Source organism: Leptodactylus fuscus, chromosome 6 (assembly GCF_031893055.1).
Source record: "Leptodactylus fuscus isolate aLepFus1 chromosome 6, aLepFus1.hap2, whole genome shotgun sequence".
In the NCBI taxonomy this organism is placed as follows: domain Eukaryota; kingdom Metazoa; phylum Chordata; class Amphibia; order Anura; family Leptodactylidae; genus Leptodactylus; species Leptodactylus fuscus.
The window spans coordinates 73,168,974-73,196,696 of record NC_134270.1 but is presented as its reverse complement, the minus strand read 5'-3'; the positions used below and the strand labels follow the sequence as shown (position 1 = coordinate 73,196,696).

Sequence of the window (27,723 nt, the reverse complement as noted above, 5' to 3'; positions counted from 1 at the left end):
CCTTTGTCCCATACCTGACCATCCTTGGTCAGCAGCCACCTATACTGGGACCACTCCCACAGCTAGCAACCTGGTAATTTCTCTGTGACAAAGACCAAATAGGATGGAGACCGGGGGGACTACTTAGATAACAACCTTAGGAATGGCACAGCGCCAGTCCAGTAAGGGTCCATTCACACGGAGGAAAATGGTGCTATATTTGGCGCTGAATTTTCAGTGCTGAAAAAAAGGCCTCCCATTGATTTCAATGGGTTGTGCTAGCTTTTTTTTCCACTAGCGGAATTTTCCATGCTAAAAAAATCCCCTCCCGTTGATTCCAATGGGTTCTGCTAGCTTTTTTTTTCCACTAGCAGTATTTTCCACTACCATAAAATTTCACTAGTGGAAAAAAAAAGCTAGCGGCACCCATTGAAGTCAATGGGAGTTTTTTTTTTTCAGCATGGAAAATTCAGCGCCAAATAAAGCACCATTTTCCTCCATGTGAATGGACCCTCAGGTAGTACAGCAGGTCCACAATTCTGCTGCCCATGACAGAACCTACTAAAGGTGGTACAAGAGAGGACAAGTGTTGAATCGGTGGCAAAGCCAGAGTAATGGATGTCTATGGTTCATTTATGTGCATGACAACCATGCAGGCCTGTCTGGTCAAGCCCCAAATAAGCTGGTGTAGCAGAAATTACTGAAAAGGTTAAAGATTAAAAGGGTTGTCATTGAATTTCAGGATTTCAGGAGAAGGCTGGGTAAGGTGAAACATAAAAAATCCCCACAGATGATCAGGTGCCATCACTTCCTGGTGAATGCCTTTTTACACAGCAGACCTGCCCGCAGTGTCCATGATCAGCGACACAATCCAACCATGCACTTTTAACCTGTCACATGCCTTGGTCAATTGTGTCCACAAAATCTGAAAGGTTATTTTGAGGGAGGGGGCTCCCTCCAGTGACTAAATGGTCCACTGTGTGATTACAGGGCCTGGTAGGAATATAGCAATTTTACCATAGACTACTACACTATAGTATAGCAGTCTATGGTGTACTGTAAGCTGTCTAATGTTCATATGTTAACATTCACTGGGAGGGGGTGATTGGAGGTTAAAAATAGTGAAAAAAAAGTTTTTGTAATATTTATAAAATATTGGAATAATGGAAAAAAAAGGGATGAAAAAGTCCTACCAAAATGGCATCAATAAGGCGTAAGCAGAATTAAATATAAAAAAAGATATAGATACATGAGATACAGTATAACGAAATTAGTTTTTATAACGTTTTAATATTGCATGTCATTGTACTGAACTGTAAAATTTAGGGCTAGTTCACACGTGGGCAAAGAGGCTGATTTTGACAGCGGATTTCGCTTCAAATCAGCCCCTTACAAGGAGCCCTATGTGAACAGCTAGCTTTTTTTTTTCTGCTAGCTTTTTTTTTTTTCTGCTAGCAGAAAAAGAAGCAACATGACTAGAGATGAGCGAACACTGCACCCATAGAAATGAATGGAAGCACCTGTGACGCCGGCCGGCCGCCGGCAAGGTCAGCATCACAGGTGCTTCCATTCATTTCTATGGATGCGTGCTGTTCAGATCGGCTGATCCGAACAGTGTTCGCTCATCTCTAGACATGACCTTTCTTCAGGCGTTTTCCGCCTGAAGAAAGCAATAGAAGTGAATGGGAGGCGAAAACCTCTAGCGACGCTTTTTTTTTTTTTTTTTGCAAAAAACACTAGCGTTTTTTTTTTGCCCATTCACTTTATGGGAGGGGAAAAAAGCCTGGCTTTTTTGGAAGCTGTTTTTACGAAAAAAAAAAGCTCCAAAAAAAGCTTGGCAAGGTAAAAAAAAAAAAGCTTCCTAATTAGGAAGCGTTTTTTTTCAGGACCAAAATAAGCCATGAGGTTTTTACGTGTGAACTAGCTTAGGTGTCAAAAATGTAAAAACAAATCAGTTAAAAAAATCAGCTGAACCGCAGATTTTTATTTTATTTATTTATTTTATTCCAACCCATTAATTTTTTGTAGTTTCCCATTGTATGGTAAAGAATATTAAAGGGTGCTGCTCGGAATAAAAAAACCCTAAAAGGCATAATGGAAAATGGCTTTGGCCAGAAGGAGTTAATGGAAAAGTTATGTATTACCCTTATGAACTCCTTTTTCTTTTTTCTTTTATTAACAAAGAAATTACTTGAATGGGGACTTGTGTGTGCAGGAAAAATGTAAAAAGTAACAGGGCTAAAAGAGCATTGTAGCCCCTTCATTCATGTGTAAGGGTCCCAAAGGTTGGCTCCCCATTGATCATAAAGTAATGGTTTATCTTAGTGAAACCACTTTAAAACATAGTGTTGTTTTTCTGTATTGATCCAGATAGAGGGGAAAAACATAAGGCCCAGGCTAATCTGCCAACAATGTTTTTTTTAAGATGCCTCTGCCGAATTCAGTCTATAGGGGGCTGTTGCTTGAACAAGATTGCTATTATGAGATAAATAGTCACATAGGCCATAGGCAGATCATGGGCTACCACAGGTTGCTAAAGGATTTGACAGAAATACAGTAGTGCTTAAACCAAGCCTTGGGAATTGCTGCTACTCAGTTTTAGAGGTTGTCCAGCAGCAGTGGCGTAGCTAAAGTCTTATGGGCTCCTGTGCAATCTTTTGTCCGGGCCCCCTACCTCATCCCTACAGTGAATTCTTGATAGTGATGGGAGCTAAGGCGTTTAATCAACCTTATTTTGGTTAGGGTGATCTGTGGGTCTCCTTGGCTTATTGGCCAGATGGAATCTGCAATCTCAATACTGACACTAATGCTTATGGGCTCCCAAGGGATCCTGGGCTCCGGTGTGACTGCACTCTCTGCACCCCCTCAAGTTACGCCCCTGTCCAGAGGTATACGATTTATGATCTATCCCTAGTCTGGGTTATCAGTAGCAGACTGGAAGGGCCAGCTTCCAGCACCTCTGCCGATCAGCAGTTTGCATTGACTGCAGCATTACGAGAATGAGAAAAGTGTCGGTATCCGACAGCTAGTGTCCGATGCTAATGTCCACGCAAAATCTTGTGCAGACATTAACATCGGACACTAGCTGTGTCTGTTACATTTTGCATTATTTTAAATGGGACATCATGCAGTGTCCTTTACTGTCAGTGTCTATCCTTAAGTGTTTGCAAAGATGTAGGATTTTGCTGTCTGCTTGAAAAATCGGACGGCAAAATAAAAGGAAGATTTTGCATGGACATTAGCATCGGACACTAGCTGTCGGACACAGACGCTAGTGTGAACCCTGCTTAGCGTGGCTTCTGTTCCCACTCGATTTTTATACTTGTAGTACTTTTGTAGTATTTTCACCACACATCAGAATACGTAGTTCCCAGAGAGTGTCATTTTTGGTGGAATTACATAATCTGTCTGATTACACCCATGGGTCTGTCTGAAAATTATTGCTAGACCCTAATCACTCTTGGTGGTGTCATATAGAGGACCCCAATTTTAACCCCTTCAGAGGTTCAGATACCAAAATTACCTATGATCTTCAGAATTACGTTAGATTTTGTGGATAGTGGATTTGGATTCTCCCGTTTAGAGTACTACTGCCGATATCTTGAGCAGTGATTGGTGTTTTTACATACCTGGGATATATATCCGATTTTCGAGTATACCAATAAAAGTGATTAAGGTTTATTTAGCCAGTTTTTCTGTGAATAATTATATTTTTTAAGTCACATATCCCCAGTGATTTAACGCTCGCAGGGAAATATTCAGGTCTCTTGTGAATTCAGGTAATAGCTCCATTTTCTTCAGGGGGCATTCACACGGAGTAACGCGGCACGATAACTCACATAAGAATCAGCGCTGCAAAACAGAATCCGATTGAGTTCAATGGGTTCTGTTTAACGCACATAACACATTGAAATCAGTGAGAGGCTTTTTAACCCATTGATTCCAATATGTTACGCATGTTAAATGGAATGCATTGAAGTCAATGGGATTCTGTTTTGCAGTGCTGATTCTTACGCGAGTTATCGTACCAGACTCAGCGCCGCCTTACTCTGTGTGAATGCACCCTCATGGTAGGCCAAATCATCATGGATCCCTAGCATTTTCATCAGGTACAATAGGATCCATCGTTCTATATTTTTATACACAGTAAATACAATTTTTTAGGACAATTTCTCTTGTGACTAGCGGCTACCACCAGCAGGTTACACTAGCAGCCTTTCAGATCCCTTACCTTTGCAAAGTGACGGCACATTTACTGGTAGTCATAGAGTTATACAAACCTGCTGCTTCTGGCTAAACAATCACACCAGCAGGGACACGCCATTAATTCTGTCAGCTCTCATGCTGTGTACGAAGCCGAGCAACCTGACATGACTGGAGGAAGCGTGCAGTTGGCCTCAGTAACAACTTGCACCAGCAATGTCCTCTTTTCACTGCTATTTGCTATACTTCTATTAATGAGAGAATCAGGGCAGCAATGAAGACGAGCTAGAAGATGCTATATTGGGGCAATGGAAGATGTAACAAACCTTGGCTTTCAGCGAGCTAGTGCACAGCTGTGATTGGCACTCGTCTCTGACAGCGGTATAAAGAGTTAACGACCCATATGATATAGGCTGCCCTCTTTTCTGTTAGGTTGGAAAGTTGCTATAAATAAACACACTTCACGGTGCGTATTCATGCCATGGAATAGTGCCGCATCAAAGTCGAGGACACGTAGGAAGTGCCTGTCACAGTAAATGCGGATGACAGTGTGCCACAGGCAAAATAAGATGACTTGAAGGAGCTTCGTGTGTTTTCACTGTGAAATTACCTCAGTGAAGACTTATCAAAGAACACGACAGGGAGATTACACCCAGCGATCAGGCAGAAACGTGGATGCAGATAGCAGGCTGGAATGGTGGCTTCAGATAAACTCTAGATCTAGTGGTGTCTATGTAATGTAGGCTGGATATGAGATAAGCATTGCTTGTGTGATAGGAATTTAGAGAGCCAAGAAACCTATAAAAAGTGCATCTTCTGAGGTGAGCTGCAAATATCCATCACATCTACATTCATGGCTGTAATTTTTGGCACCCCTAAAATTTTTCCCAAAAATTTCTCCTAGAATATTATTGCAATTTCACTTGTTTTCTTATACACATTTATTTCCTTTGTGTGTATTGGAAAAACACAGAAAATGGGCAAATTGGATATAATTTCACACAATACTCAAAATGGGCCTGGATAAAATTGTTGGTACCTTTTCAAAATTGTGGGTAAATAACTTTGTTTCAAGCTTGGTGGTTGGTCAAACTCATCTGTGGCAAGTAACAGGTGTGGGCAATATCAAAATCACACACATTACGTGTCTGTGTGTGCCACGCTAAGCAAGGAGAACAGAAAGAGTAGAAAAGAACTGCCTGAGGACTTGAGAACCAAAATTGTGGAAAATATCAACTATCTCAAAGTTACAAGTCCAGCTCCAGAAATCTTGATGTTCACAGTGTGCAACATAACCAAGAAGTTTACAACCCATGACACTGCAGCTAATCTCCCTGGATGTGGATGGAAGAGAAAAATTTGAAAGATTGCAATGTAGAATATTCCGGATGGTGGATAAGCAGGCCCAATCAAGGTCCAAAGAGATTCAACTGTTCTGAAGGATCAGGGTGCATCAGTGTTAGCGTGAACTATCCGTCAACAATTTGAATGAAATGAAATGCTATTGCAGGAGATCCAGGAGGACCCCACTGCTGACACAGAGACATAAAAAAACCTAGACTGTAGTTTGCCAAAATGTATACGAATAAGCCAAAATCTTTCTGGGAAAATGTCTTGTGGACAGATGAGACCAAGATAAAGCTTTTTGGTAAAGCAGATCATTCTAGTGTTTCCCGAAAAGAGAATGAGGCCTACAAAGAAAAGATCACAGTACCAACATTCAAATATGGTGGAAGTTCAGAGATGTTTTGGAGTTGTTTTGCTGCCTCTGGCACTGAAGATTACCAAAGGATTTTGTGTCTCAATGTAGGACCCAGTGTCACAAAGCTGGGTTTACATCTCAGATCATGGGTCTTCCAGTAGGACAATGACCCCAAACATACTTCAAAAAGTATCCTGAAATGGATGGAAACAAAGCGCTGGAGAGAACTGACATGGCCAGCAATGAGTCCAGATCTAATTTTCTTTGAACATCTGTGGAGATATCCTAAAATTGCTGTTGGTAGAAGACACCCTTATGATAGATCTAGAACAGTTTGCAAAAATGGTCCAAAATTCCAGTTGAGAGGTGTAAGCAGCTTATTAATAGTTATAGGAATCAATTTTGTTTTGTTCCAATACATACAAAGGAAATAAAGATGTGTATAACAAAACATGTATTTGCAATAATTTACTTGAAGAAATCATTCATTTTCTGGAAACATTTCAGGGGTGTCAACACTTACGGCCTTGACTGTATATGAAACTAGAAGTATTTGATATAAAACAGGGATCATGGGGAAACTCTACTACTGTCTCTATGAAAAAAACTAAGTCAACCTCTTGCTTGTCTGACGTGACTGATAATAGATTTGATTAAGTTGCACATCATATATAAGTAAATGTGACCTTACATAGGATGGCCTATTGTGACATATTACATAGTTTAGAATAAAGGGGGATAAATGACATAGCTGAATTGGCCTCTGTCAGGCTACTCATTTCTGAGTGACCATAAAGATGGCTGCTAATGCATTACCCCCAGAGTTTGTTATGGCCAGGGCTCCACATACAAGTACTTCACGATTTACAGCCATCTTTTTAATATTTAGCAAAGTGTTCTGGGATATCTTTAGAATGGGTCACCAATATGTGATACTGGGACCCCCACAGATCAGCTGCTCAAAGCTTTCACTTCATAGGCCAATGACATCATGTTCATTCATCAAGTAGCCTGTATGCAGTTCAGCCCCATTCAAATGAATGGGACTGAGCTGTAAACCAAACACTACATGTTGGTAGTCAGTGAAGAGGTGAAGCGCTCACCAGAACCCTGTGGTTGGTCTCTTCAACCTCCTGATGGAAGGGTACGTTATTAGTATTACAATCTTGGAATTATATTGCAGTATCACATAAAATCAGAGTCACACATAATTTCAGTGGAACAATATGTGGGGAAAAATAGCTTGTGATATAATGTGACTCCATAGGAACATATTGTATGCTTTATCCCGCTACACTCTAACATAAATGCGCCTGTCTGGTATTTGTCTGCAATAAAACCGCCATGAAGCTCTGGGCTAAATAAAAAAAAGCTCTAAAGAAAATAGTGGTCTTAGAAAATGCCAGTGTCCTGGGTGGTAGCAGCATCTGCAGGGGTTGCTAAAGCGGCTTCATGTTAAATATTTTCATCTTTGTTAGCAGTCCCTTGTGTCGCAGTCCCCAGGAAGCCATTAACTGTGATCCCTCAGTGCATTGTGAAGCTGTTAGTCTTTGATATCAGACATGCAGGAGGTTAATAAAAAGTGTTTGGTCTACTGAGATTATATTTTCTTCGAGTACAAATAAGTACAGAACAGACTGTTCACTCCATAGAATCTGTTATTGCAGCGCCAGGCTTCTGGCATAGAATTATTGCTAGATATTAGAAAATCTCCACCGTAAGATATTGCAGCGTAGACCCACCTGCCATTATGTTAATGTTCTCAACACACCAGGATGGATTTTTTTTAGGTTTTTCTTTGCATCAGTTGGATTTATCATCTAATTCTTAATTTTCTTAATTTCCTTAGCTGCTTTTGGAACACTTGGAATGCTTGGTGTCGCGGCATGAGCGCTCACTGAGAATGACTGTGGTGAAGAGGCAGGCACAATCACCTGCTGGTGTCTCCAGTGAGGTCGAAGTTTTGAAAGCTCTGAAGTCCCTCTTTGAGCATCACAAGGCTCTTGATGAAAAGGTAAAGGTGTCTAAAGTCTTGGGAGTCCGACTAGCTCACTCATGTTATTACTTTAGAATTCAGCTACTGATTGCTTAGTGGGGTTGTCCCATCTCAAGGATCCTATCTATACTAATAACTTAAGTAAATTAAGACTTTTCCTAAATATATTGCTGTAGAAATGCTGCTTTTTTTGCCTGCTATGTGAACTTTTTCCTTCCATTGATAACACAGCATTGCTATAACCAAGGACCTGAGAGATAGGTTAAGTGACATCACTTACTCAGTGCTGGCAGGACAATCCGTTCAGCTAATTACAGTTTGTTGATAAAGACCTGTCTGTTATCTCTCTAAGTAAACACACAGATAACACAGAGTCCCTTCTCTACAAGATTGTGCATATTATATGATCTGCATAAGTATTGTGATACCTCATAGTGTCGTTCAGCAAGCTGGGGGAGGGGGAAGAAATACAGGAAGTGAGAAGAAGAGGATGCAGGCAAACTGCTGAAACACTGAGATGGGAGAAACCCTTTAAACAAATATCCAGCCATCATAAGTACTCTCACATATCCATTGATATGCAGATGATAAGGACACTACATATCAGGTAATGGACAACACCTTCATAGAATGAAGTTTTATTCTCAAAGAAAATGTTGTGGCAGGTGGCACAAAACCTTTGAACTTTAAGGTTGTGTTGTGTGTGTTGATGAGGTTCAGCACTATATGACTTGTATCCAGAATCCCTTTGCAAATTCCACCAATAGCTGTTAGTTTTCCCTGAGCTCAACTGAAAAGGAGGTGGGGACCAGCTGCTATGGTGTGTCCCATATATAGCACACAACGCAGTTAAGATTCCCTATCTCTCTCACGCTCTCATTAGCATGGAGGATATTATACAACAGTGCTGAGAAATATAGCTGTGAAACCAGCACAGGACTGTTCTCTCCTCCCGTTCCTCTCTCCATAGACTTCTAATAGACCATCTCTGTTCTGCAGATAGATTTTACCATTTCAATAAAATAAATTAACTCATTTAGAGATTGATGGCAAAATCGAGACAGGGTTAACAAAAGGCTGGAAATTGGTATTAGTAAAAACAGCTACAGTGTCAATTGTCAAGTTCATGACTGTATGAAAAGATCATGTTAGAGAAGCAAAATCTCTCAAGAAGCAAAGATGGTCTGAGGTTCACCAATCTGTAAAAAAACAACATTTAAAAAGTGTGGAACAATGTAAATTGCAAAGACTTTGAATATCCCACCATTTACAGTTTATAATATCATCATAAGATTTAGAGAATTTGGAGAAATCCAAGTGTACAAGGGACAAGGCCAGTGGTCAATATTGGATGCTCAGTCTTCAGGTAGCACAGCATTAAAAAGAAAGTATGAATCATTAATGCAAATCACTGCATGGCCTCAGGAACAATTGCACAAATCACTGTCTATGAACATAGTTCACTGTGCAATCCACAAATGCAAGTCATAGCAGTACCATGCAAACAAGGAACCATATATCAACAGAATGGAGAAACGCTGCCATTTTTTCTGGACCTAAGTAAATTTAACCCCTTAAAGACACGACAAAAATTCACCATAAACTTTATAGGGAACCTGTCACCTCCTTTTTTTGACCCCAGATTAAATATATTGCCACAAGTAGAAAAGAACATTATAAATCCCCCAAGATTTGATCTAAAAGAGGCCCTTTTTTTTTTTTTTTATTTATGGTATTCATTACCTGAATAACGGAGCTGAGTGAGGGCTTATTTCTTCAATCTGTGCTTTTTATTGGTACTGTTTTGGGGTACATATGACGTCTTGATCAATTTCAGTTACTGAGTTGTTAGGACAACCTTTTAAAAGCCGCGACACCTAAGACGTTAACACCCATCATTGGAACTCAGCGATACCCGCTATGGATGGCACCAAGTCAGAATGTGGCAAGTACCAGCCACTTAGAATGAGCAATCTTGGCCTTCGTCCCTGAGAAGTTCTAATGCACTGAACTAAATAGAAAACTATTCTGTTGTAAAATGAATAAAAAATTTTAATTATTTATAGAAAATACGGATGTCATGTTCTGCAGACTAGAAAGGTGAGGAACCATCCAGCTTTGTGTCAGTGCACAGTTCAAAGCCTGCATCGCTGATGGTATGAGGTTTCATTAGTGCCTATGGCATTGACAGCTTATACATCTTGAAAGGATGGTACTAGTTTCATTTGACTCCAATAGAGTCAAAATATTTTTCTTTGTCAATGAGAGTATTTAAAGTAATATTCAAAGTTGCCTTACATGACTATGTCAAGGAAGAATTTACTGAGAACTGGCAATGCACTTTAAGGGTTAGTTCACACGGCGGAAACCTTTTCCGCCGTCAGCTTTTTCACATGGCTAGCCATGACGGGATGCAGTGCATCGGCATTCTGTTGCGGCATACTGCTCCTGATTAAGCCCGGATGAATGGGCCTAATCAGGAGGGAGCCTCGATCTGAAGACACCACGGTATCAGCCCACGGTATCTGCCTGAAGATAGGGCATGTTGCTCTTTTTTTTCCTGCTATCTGAAAAAAATCACTATCACAAAAAACTTCTAGTGACTCCCATTGAAATGAATGGGAGGCGATGTTTCAGATGGATTCTGCTTCAAAATCTGCCTGCAAAAACCTCTGTGTGAACATACCCAGAAACACATGGCCAATAAACATTTTAGCGTATGGTGTTGGCTGTTTGTGACAGATTACAAGCTAGCTAAGTAGGGTCTCTGAACTTCTGAGGTGTGCATCACAACTTTTGGGCAAATGAGGTGTTTTAGATCACAATGAAAACCATATTGGACTTTACACTATAATTTCCAGAAGAAGGGCCTTCCAGTCCTGTAGAGCAATAAGTTGTGTTCAGATTGGAATAAAATGGATTTGTTTATGTGTGGAGTTGGATGGGTACACAACAGCAGCCATTGTTTATTGCCTGCTTCGCTCCAAACACCTAGAGGCATGGGACTAAGGAGCTAAATCGGTATGTTACACCTTTATGTTAAACAGCCTATCAATTCATATGTAGCTGGCGACAGCTCTCAGCCACTTCATAGATAGTTCAGGTTCCCACTGGTCAAATAAGGCTTCATTGTCATGACTATTGGCTCAAAGCCTCTGGTATAGAGCTTGTTTTCAGAAATATAAGCTCAGGGTACAAGATGTCCACCTTCACTCTATGTGAGCCACATATGATTAAGAAGATGTTAAATCTCCTTTGTTTCCAGCATGTGAGGTTCCATAGCTGATGGATTTTCTATTATATATGTTTCATTAACATATGAGACAATTGGCAAAAAGAAAGTGATATATTGGACAGGTTAGGGGAAGTTCAGATTTGTGGTACATATTTCAGTGTAATACATGTGAAAGGGGTTTTAAAATGTAACACGTGTGGAATTGCTGTGAATTTCCAGCAAAGTGTAGAAACATTTTGCCGTCTGTGTTTTCTAATTATTCGTTTTTTTCTTTTGTTTTATGCGACAGGTTCGAGAACGCCTACGTGTGGCCCTTGAAAGGGTAGCGGTGCTGGAGGAAGAGCTGGAGATGTCCAGTCAGGAGGTATACATCTTGAGATTGTTAGTCATTACAGAATCGTGGTGTGGTGTGGTGTGTAGGAGTTGTAATGTCTGCCTCTCATCTTCTTCTTTCAGTCTCTTTCACTACGAGAACAGCTTGCAAGGAGGAGGTCAGGAATAGATGACGGCAGTAAAGATGGAGACTCTCAGAGTTCTGTAAGGATTCCATAGTGATATTTTTTTTATTCCAAGGAGTGGGAATTTGCCGGATGATGATGTTTTAGGAAGAACATGAGATTGATAATTTAGTACCTGTTGTGCAAACTAACTACAGTCAAATAGTAATGGAAAAGAAAAGTAGCCTCCCCAAGTAACATATAAATGCCTCTAGTGGGAAAAAGAAAATCCACATGTCATCCTTATTTTCTTGGGAAGAAATTTACAGAGTACTCCATTGCCCTTATATATAGGACAATCAGAGGGACTGGTAAGATATTGCTGGATTTAATGTTCCTATCAAATATCTTTGTAGAATTTATCTTCTTGGACCTGGAAAATTGAGATCTGGTATCTGGTGAAGGTTAACACTACTTGGTTTAGAGTTTTAAGAGTTGCCCTGTTTGGACAACCATATCACTCAAATAAAAGACTTCTTTGGGTCAGTGCACATGGAGTTTTTTGGTGCTGATTTTGATGCTGAAACCTCCTCAAAATCAGCCTCAATAAAAGCCTCCCAATAGTACTCTAATATAGTCATATGCCTCACAGGTTACATTGAATGTAACATTTCTGTCTTTATGATTTCAGACCATCCTGAATGGCTCCACTCACCATGAGCTTAGAGGGGGACGGGAAACAGAGCTGGAAGAGATGTTGGAAAAACAACGGTTAGAGCTATGTCAGCTGAAGGAACGTTTGACTATGATGTGCCGCCAAATGGCCGAACTGGAAGAAGAATTAAATACTGCACAAAAAGATCTTATAAAATCTGAGGAGGTCAGCGCCAAGCTTCAGCGTGACCTCAAAGAGGTAAGAGGGTGAAATCCATATTATGTGTCCATATTATGTGTCCTAACCCACAATGTCACAATGCTTCAGCGTTTCTTCGTACTTATGACTAACTGCATGGTACATTGATTCCTACACTGTATCTTTCAGTTGTTTTATTGTGTCATCAGGCTCTAGCACAAAGGGAAGATATGGAAGAGCGGATAACCACCTTAGAGAAACGCTACCTAAGTGCACAGAGAGAAGCCACTTCACTCCATGATGTCAATGACAAATTAGAGAATGAACTTGCCAGTAAAGATTCCCTCTACAGACAGGTAATGTGTAGCAGAAGTCATATTGCCTAGATTAGTAATAAATCTCTGCAAATAATTTTCAGAACAATTAGAACCAACTCCATTGATCGTCAGTGACCTAAGAACAACCCAATGGTCCTTTACTTCAACTTTAATTTATAGGGGCTAGGCAACCAATTTTTATTAGAATAGTCCTCCAAAATAAACCGATCACAGACTATTGGGATACCCAACTGGAATCTTAGTATGAACTTAGTGTCAAGTGTTCAATTCTCCTTTAGTGCGATCACAGGAAAAATAACATTTTGCATTGTTGCCTTTTAAAGCCTGTTTAATTCATACATGTACAGGCTCGTTCCTCCAGAGACTCAATGTAGCTCATCGGTGCTCTAGTTAATTGATGTACATTGTTAATTAAGGGGTGCATATCTGTTTAATAAGAATACACTGTGCCTTCAAGTTTCAGTATTAATTTCTTCTGGGTAAACCATTTTAAGTTTGGAACAATTGTAACCTGAAACCTTAACTCTATGAAATACTAAAAAATAATTTGTTTTGAAGACCCAAAAATATCACTATCAAAATATGAGAAAATGAAGATTAAAGAAAAATTATCAGACAACAAATATAGATACAGCAAACCCTTACACATAAAAGTCACAAATAGCTGGAGGGAGCTGTAAATCACTTTCTGTATTGGTGACTGAAAAATATCTACAGTGTATCTGAAAAATCTGAAGTCGGAAAATATTGTATCATATGGCCATTGTAACTTAAGAGACCACTATAATTTTAGATCTAGGTTTTATAACCCAGATAGCCCCTTCAACTATATTTGGGGTAGTTAGCATAGTCAAAGCTAGTGATGGACAAACCTATTAAGTTTCATTTTGCGTTGAAGCAGAAGCTTCTTGGGCACATCTAGCACTTGTTGGGGACTGTATTAAGACTGGTGTAGGAAATTGTTCTCTTACTAAATTCTCCCCATTGTGTATGATGCTCTCAGAGCACCGAGGGCCTTAATATTTCTAATTCTCTCTAGTACAAACATAGCCCTTTCCTTAAAGGTGTATTCCCATCTCGAGGATCTCGTAGCTTAAGCTAACTCAACTGTTTTCACAATACAATGCTTTACCTATCTTACTCCATTTGTCAGATGTAGCTGAAAATTCCTCCTTGGCTCGTTTTCTAGGTTACAGTCCTGTTAAAGAGGTCGGCATTATGTCGCTGCACATATTCTCTTCTCTCCCTCTTTCTGCCTATGGCTTTCAGTTTTTAGCCCCGATGAGGGCTAGAAATGTTCCTTCAGTAGCCCTTCTTATATCTCTGTATGTAACTCCTGAGATGAGTGTGCCCTTTACAAACAAACAGGAGCTCCGTGCAAGAATCAACTGGAAAATCAGGAACCTTCCTTAGAGCCGCTATACAGACTGACAACACAGCGGGCAAAACAAACAATAGCGCCACTATACTGTAAATGTTTGTTAGGGCAAATTTCTGAAGATGAGTTTTTCACTTTGTACAAATTCCACTATGCTTTTCTCCCTTTCCTTAGAACCACCAGTAAAACAGATAGTCAACTGATCAAGCCGAAATGAATGAGTTTGGCTAATATATAACAAATGTATGGCCAGCTTTAGTCTGTTGCCTGTGCCAGCTTTTCTTACCCCCTCTGAATGTTGATAGGGACTCACAGTACAACCCCTAAACCACTTGCCTTTGGCTTCCTATTATATAGCGGGCAGGATGTACTTATTTTCTAATTCAATTACATGTCACATCTGAGTATTGATCGGTAAGATATACCATATTCCTTGTCAGTAGCGTAAGTGAAGTCTTGTAGACCCTGGTGTATTCTTTTGTCTGGGGCCCACTACCTCATCCCTACAATTAATTCTTGATTGTGATGATTAGGGGAGCTAAGGAGTTTAATCGACCTTAGTGTGGTTAGGGTATTCTGTGTGTCTCCTTAGCTTATGGTAGAAGATGCAACCTCAATACTGATGCCAGTGCTTATGGGCCCCCTAAGGCTCCTGGGCCTGATGCGACTGCACTCTCTCAAGTTACACCCCTGTTCCTTGTGTTATGTAATTTCGCAGTCTTTGTTCCCCATATGCTACTGGCTTATATCCACATTTATGTTTGGCCTTTATGTGCCTAACAAGCATGGGGAGGTGTTTTGGAAGGCTGTAGTAGGTTGTCCCCTTCTGATGTAGACAGACAGTGGACTTTATAATGACTGCGTTGGACTGTGACCTTAGATTATATGCGTGGTTCCAGGTGACTGGTCAGAGATTTTGACCTTTACATTATGAGTCTTCACTGTGCTATTGATCTGCCTGCTCACTGAAAGGTAGATTACAGGCATGGCAGATTAGAAATGATTGCATAGGGTCTTTTCCAAGCAGCATAGATTTATGGGGCTGACAGTCCCACATCCATGCCTTGCTAGTTATTGACCATTCATCTTTAGCTTTGCTGACTTCCCTTTGCAGAGTGAAGAAAAGAACCGGCAGCTGCAGGAATGGCTGGAAGACGCCAAGCAGAAATTGCAACAAACCCTTCAGAAGGCGGAGACTTTACCGGAGATTGAAGCTCAGCTGGCACAGCGAGTGGCAGCGCTCAGCAAGGTATCTTCACTTACATGCTGCCTAATCAGAGCACACAGTGGGGGTGAGCGGTGAGGGGGCCACAGAGCTTTCTTATTCAGTTCTCTACATTGTGGTAGACTGCTGGAGTCTCACTAAGAATCAGATTAGAAGTTGGGATTGTAGATGAACTTGAAGACTGGCATAAAAGATACATTGAGATATTCTAATTATTGTCATAATTAGTATTATTACTAACATAATTTTTCTAATAATAAGATATTAATCATGTCATATTCTTAACTGTAGATTCATTGCACACCTGCCAGAGGCATAGCTTGAATATCATGACCTCTGCAATGTCTCATTCCTTAACCAGTGTACATCATTGTAAGGAATGACTTTGCATTGTGTTGGATATGTATACATTACTTTGCCTCGGAATCTCGAGCGGAAACCAAATCCCAGGCAGGTTAAGACGCAGCCAAAATCACTTTTTCCCTCATCTTACAATGACTTACATGAAAATGGGTCTCCAAAGTTGTGCCCTCTTATAGGGCAAGCTATGATTATTTAATTGGCTAATTAAAAATCCGCCTGGCAATCGCTTTTTCCCTCATATTACAATGACTTACATGAAAATGGGTCTCCAAAGTTGAAAAACAGAGGCATATTTGCAACCTGTAGAAGCACTTCTACAGGGTACTGTGTTTAGCTTTATAACCAATTTCTGCTGACAGACTCCCCTTAAATACATACAAACCAACAGGCTTATTCAATCAGCTAGGTCTGCTGGGAAGGCAGTACGCCAACGCACACAGAGTGTCGGTGTTACACTGTGAGCAAGTGTTCACTACAAGACATGCTGTGGCTTCAAGAGAATTTAAAAGACTTCATCTTTAGCCAGTTAAAGGGTTACAACATTTTGGGAAGTTGCAAAAGTAACCTTGAGGAAGGATCCATACAAATTGAATGATTGACACATAGGAACATTGATAATGATGCTTACAATTTAAGGGAGTTCTTTGGGAATATACAATAATAGCTTATAATTTACAGTTGTTTTGATCTGTCTCAGAGCTCTTTTCGGGGACATTGTCTGTTGCCAGCAGGACATTGTTTTCGTCCTTATATAAGAGAAGGATAGTGGATCCTTACCACTTCTATGGATAAAGCCTTCTTATTCCCCTATATTCCACACAGTCCTCAAAATTTGGTTTTGGGGCATTTGATATTTAGCTAAATCTAACCCACCTTCCCAATATACATGCACACTTGGATGAGCTTCTTTAGTAATACTAGCATACTAAATTATTTTTAGCTCCACTCTTCATTATTGGGGAGACTGTCTGCCTCAGTATGTGTTAGATCAGAATCAATGAATTTGTGTGACTTTGCTCCAGTGACTGTATGGCCAGGTATCTAACCTGTGTCCAGTTTTGTGGAGTGGTAGTTTTACAATAGTGGGAGATTTAGGTGTAAACTGAATTTTATTGAAATTTTCAAAATAAAGAAACAGAATCACAGAACATTACAAAATAGCAAAATGAAGACTAGCCGAAAACAAGTCCAATAACAGGAAAATAGCAAAACAGTGCCCCGGACGGGCTAAACAAGAGGCAAATGTGCCAGCAGAACACAAATCAAAACAAGTCAAAAAGAGCATCTGCAGACACAACACGACCCCAAGAGCGATACCAGTACAACACAGGACTAGGGGAGGACAAGACACCACGAGGACAGGAAACGAAAGGAGAGAAGGAGAACAACATCTAACTTAGAAGAGAAGAACAGAATAAGACAGAAGAAGAAGAGTGGGATGAAAGATGCTCATAGACTCCAAAAGGGGAACCACCAGAAAAAAGGGTTAAGGAAAAAGCGAAGAGAACTCAGTCGAATCTTGAAACACAATCCACGGCCGCCAGAGGGTCTCGAATTTAGACGAATCCACAAGATCCTCCGCTACAATAGCCTCCATCCTTCTAATGAGGAGGAATTCCTGGAGCCACTCCAACAGGGAGGGAACCACCGAGCTACGCCAATGGCGTGGAATGACCATCCTGGCGGCCATCAGAAAATGGCGTAGTAAGTCACCTTTGACCCTAGAAATCCTACCAGGGATAAGAGAGAGGAGGGCCAGTTGAGGGGAGGGGGATACAGAGCGACCACTAACCTTAGAGTACAGGGAAAAGACAGATAACCAAAACTCCTGAATCTTTCCGCAGTCCCACCAGATATGGAGGAAGGATCCCACAGTGGAACCACAGCGCCAACACTCGTCCGGCACAGAGGGGAAAATGCGATGCAAGAGGGTCAGACAACGGGATAAGATTTTATAGTTTTTCTCCTGCGCACTACAGGGCAAAGGCAGCTTGTGAGTCAACAGGAAGGAACGTTCCCAATCAGCAGCAGACATGCGGGAGCCCAAATCAGAGTCCCAAGCTCTGATAAAGAGGGGGAGACCGGGGGCAGAAGCCGTTAGGAGAATGTCATAAAGAGTGGAAAGAACTCTAGTTGGCACCCCGGAGCGGAGGAATTCGGACTCCAAAGTAGTCGGGGCAGCAGAGAGGATGGGCTGCAAAGAGAACCGACGAAGGAAAGTAGCGAGTTGGTTGTACTCAAGCCAAGACAATGTAAGGTCAGGGGAAGAAGCCTGCAGCAAGCTAAGAGGAGGCAGAGCAGAGGACCCGGCAACGGACCCCAAACGGACATTGTCAAAAACGGACCAACAAAGAAAACGATGAGCGGTGCGGCCGGGGGAAACATGCCATTCCGAAACAGAGGCGTCAGGCGACCCGGGACCTTGGCAAGGGAGAGAGAGGAGCAAACGGAATCCCAGGTGGACAGAAAGTGGGAAGAAAGAAGAGAGAGGTGAGTTAAAGCCGGCCGAAAATGAGAGGGGATCCATGGAAGAGAGGCAAGATGGGCAGAGAGAAGCTCCGCCTCAATGGAAACCCATTGTTTATCCAGAGCCCGAAAACGCCAGTCGAAGAGGCGGAGCAGAATCGCCGAGCGGTAATATAAGAAAGGGTCAGGAAGCCCCGCCCCCCCATTAGTCTTGCGACGAGCAAGGGTCCGGAATTTAATCCTACTACGCGAGGAGCCCCAGACAAATCTACCAAATAGTGGGAGATTTACAGAAAGTTAGAAGCCTGAGACTTTTTTGGCACATCTGTTGTTAGTGGAAATTTGGAAATTGACATGAAAAATGTGGAGCTACTTTGGGTCAAATTTAATAATTGGAAAACCCAAAAATGTTGCACATTTTGTTGCTATTTTACAAATGCTATACAATAGTGTTGAGCGAGTATTATTCGATCGAATACCTCGCTGGCATAGGAATGCGTGTAATCAGGCGAACACCAAGGGCTTAAACGCATCGAATATTCGAAGCGTTTAACCCCTTGGTGTTCGGCCGATTACACACATTCCTATGCCGGCGAGGTATTCAATCGAATACTACTCGCTCAACACTACTCTACAACAGGCATACATTTATTTTTATGCCTATCAAATAATAAATTTGGCACATTTGGAACCAAGATATGAATGCTTTTTAATACATTTGGTGGGAATCTCCATACTATCTTCTTTGCTGAGACTGGAATAGGATTCAACAGGCAAGATAGTAAATGTGGTCCAATGTTTGACCTTGTCTTTCCTGACCCTGGTCAGTGATGTGCTGCTTTTCTACAGTAGTTGAACATCTCTTGTGTAGAAGGTAAACAATATATGATTTACTGTAATGAGCTAAGGAAAATTGCCATTAGTTACTATTTATTTTTCCTCTTTAATATCTGTGTGTAACCAGGCAGAGGAAAGACATGGGAATTTTGAAGAAAGGCTCCGTCAACTTGAAGCCCAGCTAGAGGAGAAGAATCAGGAACTACAAAGGGTAGGTAGCACATAAAGTGATCACGTTTTACCCCTGGTCAATATAAACCTGCACCTGCATTTAAGGGTTTTACCACCGTATCAATCCACCCTGTTTCTACATTTACAATGATCTTTGTCTGATTTAGGTTGGATCTCCATAATTGGAAATACAGTTCTATCTGCAAAATTAATCCCATTAAGGTCTATAGTTGCAAAATAAATCGCACTCTCCTCAAAGTGTGTCCCAGTTCCTAATTTTGCTGTCAGAGGACCTTTAATGTCCTCATGAAAGTGTGGTTTTATATACCACTAGAAAGCCAACAGTGTGCTAAATTCAGCACATTGTTGACTTTCCCAGTATGTGCCCCAGTGGTGGAGATATCGGTGCTGTTAATTTTGGCACCAATATCTCCCCACTGTCAGATGGGTGTTCCTCATAGCTCAGCGTCATCACTGGACCATAAGGAACGCCCTTCTTCCCCCCCTACTATAGTCTAACATAGCCTTGTACTGTCTGCAGGTGCATTCTTTACCGCCCAGTGATAATGCAGAGCTATGAGGAATGCCCTCCAATGGAAAGTCTCCATTCGGGACCCCAGTGTTCCTAACCTTTGGCCTGAACTGCAGTGCATGAGCCAGTCAGTAGCTGAGGAGTGATGCTATGTTCACATGGAGCATAACCATTCTCCTATTGATTGAAGTGCTGAATGGGCAGAACAGGCAGAATGTTACAAAGACCAGTTACCTGATTCAGTATTCAGTAATTGTTATTTTAAGAAACTGTATCCAGTACAGTTAAGAAGTGAATCACCCCTTAAATGCTGAATTAGGCGCCAGCTGTTCCTCTGAAACTTCCATTACTCAGATAAATGGAGAGAGGGATGTAAGCCATTGCTAGACATCACTAGCAGCAGCTTGTCTTTCTTGAGAAGAAAAAGATTGTGTAATATTTAACATATCTGATCCTTCTTTCCCCTAAAATCCCAGCCAGGAAATCCCAAAAAAACATGACATACTAAGGCAACACCACCAAAATGTTCAAGTTTGTCTGACGTTGGTCTGATGTTGGTGTGTGGGCTTTTTAAGGGCTACTGTTTGTTGTCAGATTGGCCATTGGAGGTCACACCTCTACTTGTGCATGCTGAATATCTGCTATCTCCTACAGGCCCGTCAAAGAGAGAAAATGAACGATGAACACAATAAACGTCTGTCGGAGACTGTCGATAAACTCCTGTCTGAATCTAATGAAAGACTGCAGTTGCATCTTAAGGAGAGGATGGGAGCCCTGGAGGAGAAGGTATGCATTCAAGGCATATATTGACCGCGATAACTCCTATCGATAGCTCCTGTTTTCTTGGTCATAGCCTGTGCTGAACATGAGCCTATAAAAAGGCTCAACCCCATGCAGCAACTCACTTTGTAAATTCACAACTTAGGATTTTTATTTGGTGTCCCGAGCTTGAAAACTGATTTATCAAGAAAGTGTCAGAACGTTTTAGTAATCTTACTTATAATGTGGCCCCTTTAAATGATATTGCTGTGATTCTTATTTTAATTGAACTCATGGAGCTGAGGAGCAAATCAGACAGCATCCATGGACAAGAGTGGCTCTCTTTTTGGCAAAAAGCAGACCCTTTCTCTATTCCTTAGCAGCAGGTATGGGTCTTTACTGAATGGGTTGTCTGATCAGTGTGTCCATATTAAAGGGAGTGGGTCAGCAGTACAAGGTACTGTGGTCAGGTTTTCCAGTTTACTGCTGACAAACTCCCTTTAATGATATCCTGTAAACTGTGGCCTGTGCTTCTGAGGCTCCGTTCCCACGGAGTAACACGCCGCTCATTTAGACACGTAAACACGTGTCAGAGCGAAGCGCTTCAAAACAGATCCCATTGACTTCAATTGGTGCCAGCTTTATTCAACTAAATAATTTGATAACTTTATTCTTCAGGTCAGAATGATGATTATGCCAACACTTAAGGTTGGTTCAAATCAGCTTTTGTATTCCATCCAGGGAGAGTCCGCCTGGAGACCCCCCAAACGGAATACAAACGCAATTGCAAGCGCTGTGCTGTAAAAGCACACGGACCCCATAGACCATAATGGTTCATGTGGGCAGTGCGTGGCAAGCACACGGACTCCATTATAGTCTATGGAGTCCGTGTGCTTTTACAGCACAGCGCTTGCAATTGCGTTTGTATTCCGTTCAGGGGATCTCCATGCGGACTCTCCCCAGACGGACTACAAAAGCAGATGTGCACGTGGCATAAGTTTATGTTTTTTTATATTTGACTAATTTTCCTAATAGGAAAGCTTTTTCGAAAAATAATAAAAAAGAAGAAAAAATATATACTTTTGGCAATGCCATAGTCTGAGAACCTTCATGAACCCCCTTTCTCTGTCTAAGATGCCCCAGTCACTATTGCCTGCAGCATGTGGTGGTATACATGTCTAGGGTTGTATTTTCTCAAATCTGGCCATTGCAATGGAGAGATAGTTGACACTATGGATGGTGCAGCTCTTGTGCCCAAGCTCTTGTGCCCATCACATACATTTATGATACTTAGCACAAACTACACAGCGGCAGCTTCATAAATGGATGTCACCATAGGGTTATTTAGACAATTAGTAAATGGGATCATGGAATGGAATTCTGTCTTTTTTAGAATGATTTTTAAATTTTAGGTCTATCAAATGTTATTTTGATGTGTACCTTGAAGGTCATTCCAGAACATTTATGTTGGTGACCAGTCCTTTGGATAGGTGTTATGGCTGGCTACAGCACTTACCTGAACTCTGCGATCTCTGATCCTCTATGAGTGTCCTCCTTTGACTCCACTGTTGGTGCCTCTTTAACATATAAAGTATATATGGATCATGTACATATAATCAAACACTGTTTACAAAGTAATATTTAACTTTACATTCAGAAAGTACCCTTGTCTTGTGGAAGCCTTTAAGCATTGTGCCCATGTGCCCAACTCCTATCTTGCATCTGAGACTACAATTAGATAACTGTGCCATGGGTTGGGAGGTGGTGCCTGCCATTTATCAACACCCTGTTCCATAGGAAAACCCATAGGATAACTGTATCTCAGATCCAGTTCACATCTGCTTTCGATATTCCGTTCACAGAGTCCGCTTGGGGACTATATGCATTAGAAAGTGGTTAGCTGAGAAACCACACAGACCCCATAGAAGTTAATGGAGTCCGTGTGGTTTCCGCTTGAATCATGCGGAGAGAAAAGTGCTGCTTGCATGATGCGTGCGGAAACCAGATGGACCCCATTACAGTCCATGGGGTCCGTGTAGTTTCTTAGCAAATAGCTTTTTAATGCATATAGGTTTCTGTTTGGGGATCCCTAAGACCAAACGCAGATGTGAACCTGGGGATAAGAGTTGCATCTTATTGCACTTTTACCATAGTTTTTCTGTTCATATGACAGGCCTGTATGTCCAAGATACTAGACCTGGAATATTTCCTTAGATAACTTTGGATGTATATATTGAGTCACATATAACTGAGAATAGAACTACTGTAGTTTCTTTGTCAGCAGATTTGCAACTAACCTCCCACCTTTCTCAATAACCAGTTCTCTTGGCTGACCTCACTATGCATTTCCTCAACTCACTATATACTCACTGTATACTGTCTTTTCCTTTTGCTTGCTTCCTCTCTCTCAGAACACTCTCTCAGAAGAGATAGCTAACATGAAAAAGCTGCAGGACGAGCTTCTTCTCAATAAGGTGTGTATCAGAAGTTCATTAACAATGGCTTACAATACCCTTGCAAAACATATGACTTCTCTATTGTGTCCATTGTCCTATAGGGCACCAGTATATAAGCCTTTTTGCCACTCAGGAATCATATGTAATTTTCACTACTATGTTAATGTTCTTTGTTATTCCTCCAGTTATTTCAAATCTACCCATTGGTATATCTGTAATCTGTATGAACAGACTCCCAATATAAATTAAATTGTATTATTGTACCATGTGATGTCTATGTAACAACACAAAAAATAGTATGCTCCAGCATTGGGAATAAAATCATCCAAATCTCATTCTCATATTATTAAAATCTATAAGAACTTCCAGGTCACATGAGACGCAGCACCTATGTGTATATGGTTGACTTTATGCCAAGAGCTGACTCAATCTACTTTTTTGCTGTTGCTCTTTCTCAGGATAGAAATCCATGCCCAGGAAGACATATATTACTTTAACTGATGAGCTGGATTATCCACTGACTGTTTTGCGATATCCATGTTATTCTTAGATTTTAGAATTCCAGTAATTGGACTTAAGCCAAATTTTATGACAGGCCTCCAGATTTGAGATATCTGAGATCATAGAAGCTTGAGTATCAGCATGTGACCCTCTTAGTGCATAGGGATTTCTATTGCCGCAAGGAGAAGCAGGGGAAAAAAATAGGGAAAATGTCTGGGCCCTGGCATCTATGTCCTGTCATGAAGTTTTGCTTACAATTATGGGCACTTGTAAATTGCTGCGGCCCGACAGTTTGCCCACTGCACCTGCACATTATATTTGAAGTAATGGAAAGGACAGGTGCAACCCAATTAGTGGCCACAAATGATTACCGGTAATAGCCATATGTGGGCACCCTTACTTTTTCCTGTTTTCTCACAATTAATTATAATAATATAATAATTATCTTCACCCCCTGGTGCACGAAAACTTGTGTCAGGATCTTTTAAAATCATCAGAAACAAATAATACAAATGGAAATAGATTGTGGAAATCATTTATTGACAATCCAACTTGGAAGGACGAGACAAATAGAACATAATGTCAATTGTTATAAAACAGGTCCCATCAAAAAAACCACATATGTACCAACACATAAACCAATGTATGAATATATGTATCTACTGTATCCCGTTGCTCCATCTTCATGACCAATACCAGTAGTTCATCGCCGCTAGTTAAACTGTGCTAACTGTTCAAGTTCACTAGAGTCGGAAACAAAGAATCGTTCAGAAAATTTCTGCAAGGTAATAAAATGTTTTTTTATTTTGTTAGATATGCTATGAAGGTCTTGGTCGGTATATGCTTTATCCAAATTGGTTCCTAGTCAGCTCCCAGACTAGAACCTTGACCTGATAACCCTAAAATGCTCTCATAGCATGCACCTGTCCACAATGTTATGGAGTCTTCTGGTGACTCAAGTTGATTGCATTTGTCTCATCTGACTTCTGGCGACTCATTGAAGGTTGTAAACAGAGTCAGGAGACAGACAGAAGCTTGGCAGTTTTCTATCCATAGTATTTAATCATGCTAGTGTGCCTGAATGGTTGCTTCTAAAAGCCCACCCTTTAGTATGTCTGGTGTCATTACACTGCTAGGTGTGAATCAAGGGCAACAAAGAAATGAAAAAAGCCTCTCCTGCAGCGCTGCTGTGTGGAACACATAAACTCTAGCAGTTAGAATAATGGCACTTCTTTGTATGAAATGGCGAGTGAGACACAGAACTGGGTTTGAGGCGCTTATTTTGAACAAGAAAAGTCCTTGTGCCAAACATGCGCCTTAATATAATCCTGGTAAAGGGAATGAAAAGTTTCTCGCCAATATTCCAGCTCCAAACTGAAATTCATTATGAGGGATAACTCAAGTTAAAGAAGTTTTCCCATCTCTCTCACTAACCAGTTTGCCTGCTATATCGTATTCTCACTTCCTGTATTCTTCAGCAAACTTGTGGTTGGGCTTTGACAGTTTGATGAACAGGACACTATGATACACCTCAGTAGATACAGACTTTGCCTTTACCATGACAGATATACCGTATTTTTCGGACTATAAGACGCACCGGACCATAAGACGCACTAAGGTTTTAGAGGAGGAAAATAGGGGGAAAAAAAAATTAAGGAAAAAAAATTGGTGAAATATTTAATAACCTAATAATATAATATTTCACCAATGTAAATAGAACCGGGGGCTTTCGGACACAGGGATACCAAATGTGTATGTGTTTCACAGTAATGTTTTTGTTTTATATGTATTCTAGGGATATGGGGGTGATTTGAACATATATCTCTATCTATCTATCTATCTATCTATCTATCTATCTATCTATCCGTCTGTCTGTCTGTGTCTGTCTGTCTTTCTGTCTATCTATCTATCTATCTATCTATCTATCTCTAATCTATCTCACCCATGGATGGAGAGAGACACCCTTGCAGTGAAGCTATGCAAGAAGAGAAAAAGGGGCGGGCCAGACGGGTGAAGGAGGTGTGGTTTTCTAAGCAAACTTGAAAACATGCCTCTTTCACCTGTCTGGCTCGTCCCTCCTTCACTGCCTCTCACATCTTGCTCCGGCAATGAAGCCACACAGACAGGGAAGTAGGGGCGGGCCAGACAGGTGAAGGAGGCGTGGTTTCAAGCTTGCCGAGAAAACCACACCTCCTCCTCCCGTTTGGCCCGCCCCTCCTTCCCTGTCTGTGTGGCTTCATTGCCAGAGCCAGATCTGAGAGGCAGTGAAGGAGGGGCGGGCCAGACGGGAGAAGGAGGCGTGGTTTTCTCGGCAAGCTTGAAACCACGCTTCCTTCACCTGTCTGGCCCGCCCTTACTTCCCTGCCTCTCATATCTCGCTCCTGCAAAGACGCGACACAGACAGGGAAGGAGGGGCAGAGCAGGCAGGCACCGTGCTGCTCTCCTTTTGATTCACACAGACGCTGCACACGCTGCATTCGGACTATAAGACGCACACACATTTTCCTCCCATATTGGGAGGAAAAAAAGTGCGTCTTATAGTCCGAAAAATACGGTATTCATTATGATTACTAGAAATCTATAAGAATACACAGATTTGGACAGAAAAAAAATATTTTCTGCCAAGACAGACAATGGACTTGCATTAAACTCAGTGTTATATTTGTGTTTACATAGAGAGATAATACACACTGTCTGAGCCTTTATTAGCAAAGTACATTCAGCAGACCTAATTGCACAGATAGGAGATCACAGCTCTGAGAGCAAGGTGATCCAGAAAGCTCAGTCCCCCTCCCCTCCATAGAGCAGTGAGTCATGTCATCTGTCCTATCATGCTAGAAAAGGAGAAATACTAGGCTGGGTTCCTTGACAACTAGCTGGCAATTGAAGCATCATTTCTAAAACAATCTATTTAGGAAAACTCTTGAATTTACATACCGTAATCAGTTTAGATGGGATCCTTGAGATGGGAATGCCCCTTTAAGGTGAGCATACAACATTTGTTATTTGCGCAGTTGCACAGGGGCTTGGTAAGCAAAAGAGCTTCTTACTGTCTGCATGTTAGGGCTGAGATAAATCATTTCATGGCTCATAATTACTGATGTATTATTAGAGATTAAAGATGTAAGGGCTACTCTATGAAGAGCCGTTGGCCATTGGAGTACAAGGGGCCCTATGTTGTCTGTGTCCGCCCCTGGTTGGGAACAGTAATTGTATGAGTGGAGAGTTTAGGAGGACTTGCCAGGATCCAAGCTTTCTGTGGACCTCAGATAAGAGTTGCAGCTTGAAAAGCAAAAAATACAACATAGTCTTTGAGAATATAAAGAACCTCACAATAATGTCTGGAGATTGGCAGGCCTATCTTGTCATGTTGATGGTCACATTGTCATAAAAACTTGTGGACTTTTGTGGACATGAAAGCTGTGTTAAAACCTTGGAAATTAAGCAAAATCTGGAGAGACAGTTTTTATCCTTTACTGCTATTGTCACATAAGTTTGCTTTATCTTAAAATTGATGCTTGAAATCTACTGCATTCATGTGACAAGCCGAGCCTTTTAGTTTTGCTAATTCAGTCATTCTCTAAAACCGGGACCTGTAATATGCTTTACATAGCTTTCGGCTGCATTTTGCTGACAGTCCTGAGGAAGGAACACAGGTTCCTTTTGCTGACAGTTCTTAAGTGTATATTTACAGTTCTTAAGTGTAAAAATAAATAAATATATATATTATACACAGAAGCGATAGATTACAATCCAATAACATTCTGTGTGTGGGTTCAATAGAACTGCAGTGGCTCCAGGCATAGTACAGCCATACTGTGGCTATATCTAACACCAGGCTAATGGTTGCATAAGTCATGGTTCAGATGCCACTAGTCCCATTGTTGTGGGGTGAAATAAGTTTCACAGTATAATGTTTTAAATGTTGACGTTTGCTAAATGCCGCTTGGTACCTTTTACCAATGCTCTCCTTTCTTCTTTCTATAGGAGCAGCTAGTGACCGAGATTGAGCGCATGCAGTTAGAGATAGACCAGCTCCGAGGACGACCTTCATCCACTTATTCCAGGTGAATCATTTTGTCATTTGGATGGTTCCAGAAACTCAATGTTAATGCAGATGCCCAAATCTACACTACAACTAGATAAAAAAGCTAATAAGTATCTACACTGCACCACCTTGCACAGCCACAGTGGGGAGCAATTCTAAAACATGCAATGAGAACCGATTATTAATGAAGACCTAAGTATCTTCTCATCTTCCTTTTAACTGTGATAATATTGTTTTTTTATTT

General features: G+C 41.1%; 1 protein-coding gene across 6 annotated transcripts in view; it reads left to right on the top strand.

Annotated features, from left to right (window-relative positions):
* PPFIA3 (PPFI scaffold protein A3) overlaps nucleotides 1–27,723 on the top strand; it is a 104,849-nt gene that overhangs the window by 44,501 nt on the left and 32,625 nt on the right. For 4 of the 6 annotated variants that reach the window (XM_075280223.1, XM_075280224.1, XM_075280226.1 and 1 more), the window contains exons 4-13: nucleotides 7,734–7,898; nucleotides 11,405–11,479; nucleotides 11,572–11,652; nucleotides 12,244–12,465; nucleotides 12,615–12,761; nucleotides 15,236–15,370; nucleotides 19,140–19,223; nucleotides 20,370–20,501; nucleotides 22,886–22,948; nucleotides 27,419–27,498. In XM_075280223.1, coding sequence (XP_075136324.1) covers nucleotides 7,734–7,898; nucleotides 11,405–11,479; nucleotides 11,572–11,652; nucleotides 12,244–12,465; nucleotides 12,615–12,761; nucleotides 15,236–15,370; nucleotides 19,140–19,223; nucleotides 20,370–20,501; nucleotides 22,886–22,948; nucleotides 27,419–27,498 — 1,184 coding nt within the window. The remainder of the gene's footprint in view (nucleotides 1–7,733; nucleotides 7,899–11,404; nucleotides 11,480–11,571; nucleotides 11,653–12,243; nucleotides 12,466–12,614; nucleotides 12,762–15,235; nucleotides 15,371–19,139; nucleotides 19,224–20,369; nucleotides 20,502–22,885; nucleotides 22,949–27,418; nucleotides 27,499–27,723) is intronic. The other 2 variants (XM_075280228.1, XM_075280227.1) reach the window with 1 other exon arrangement.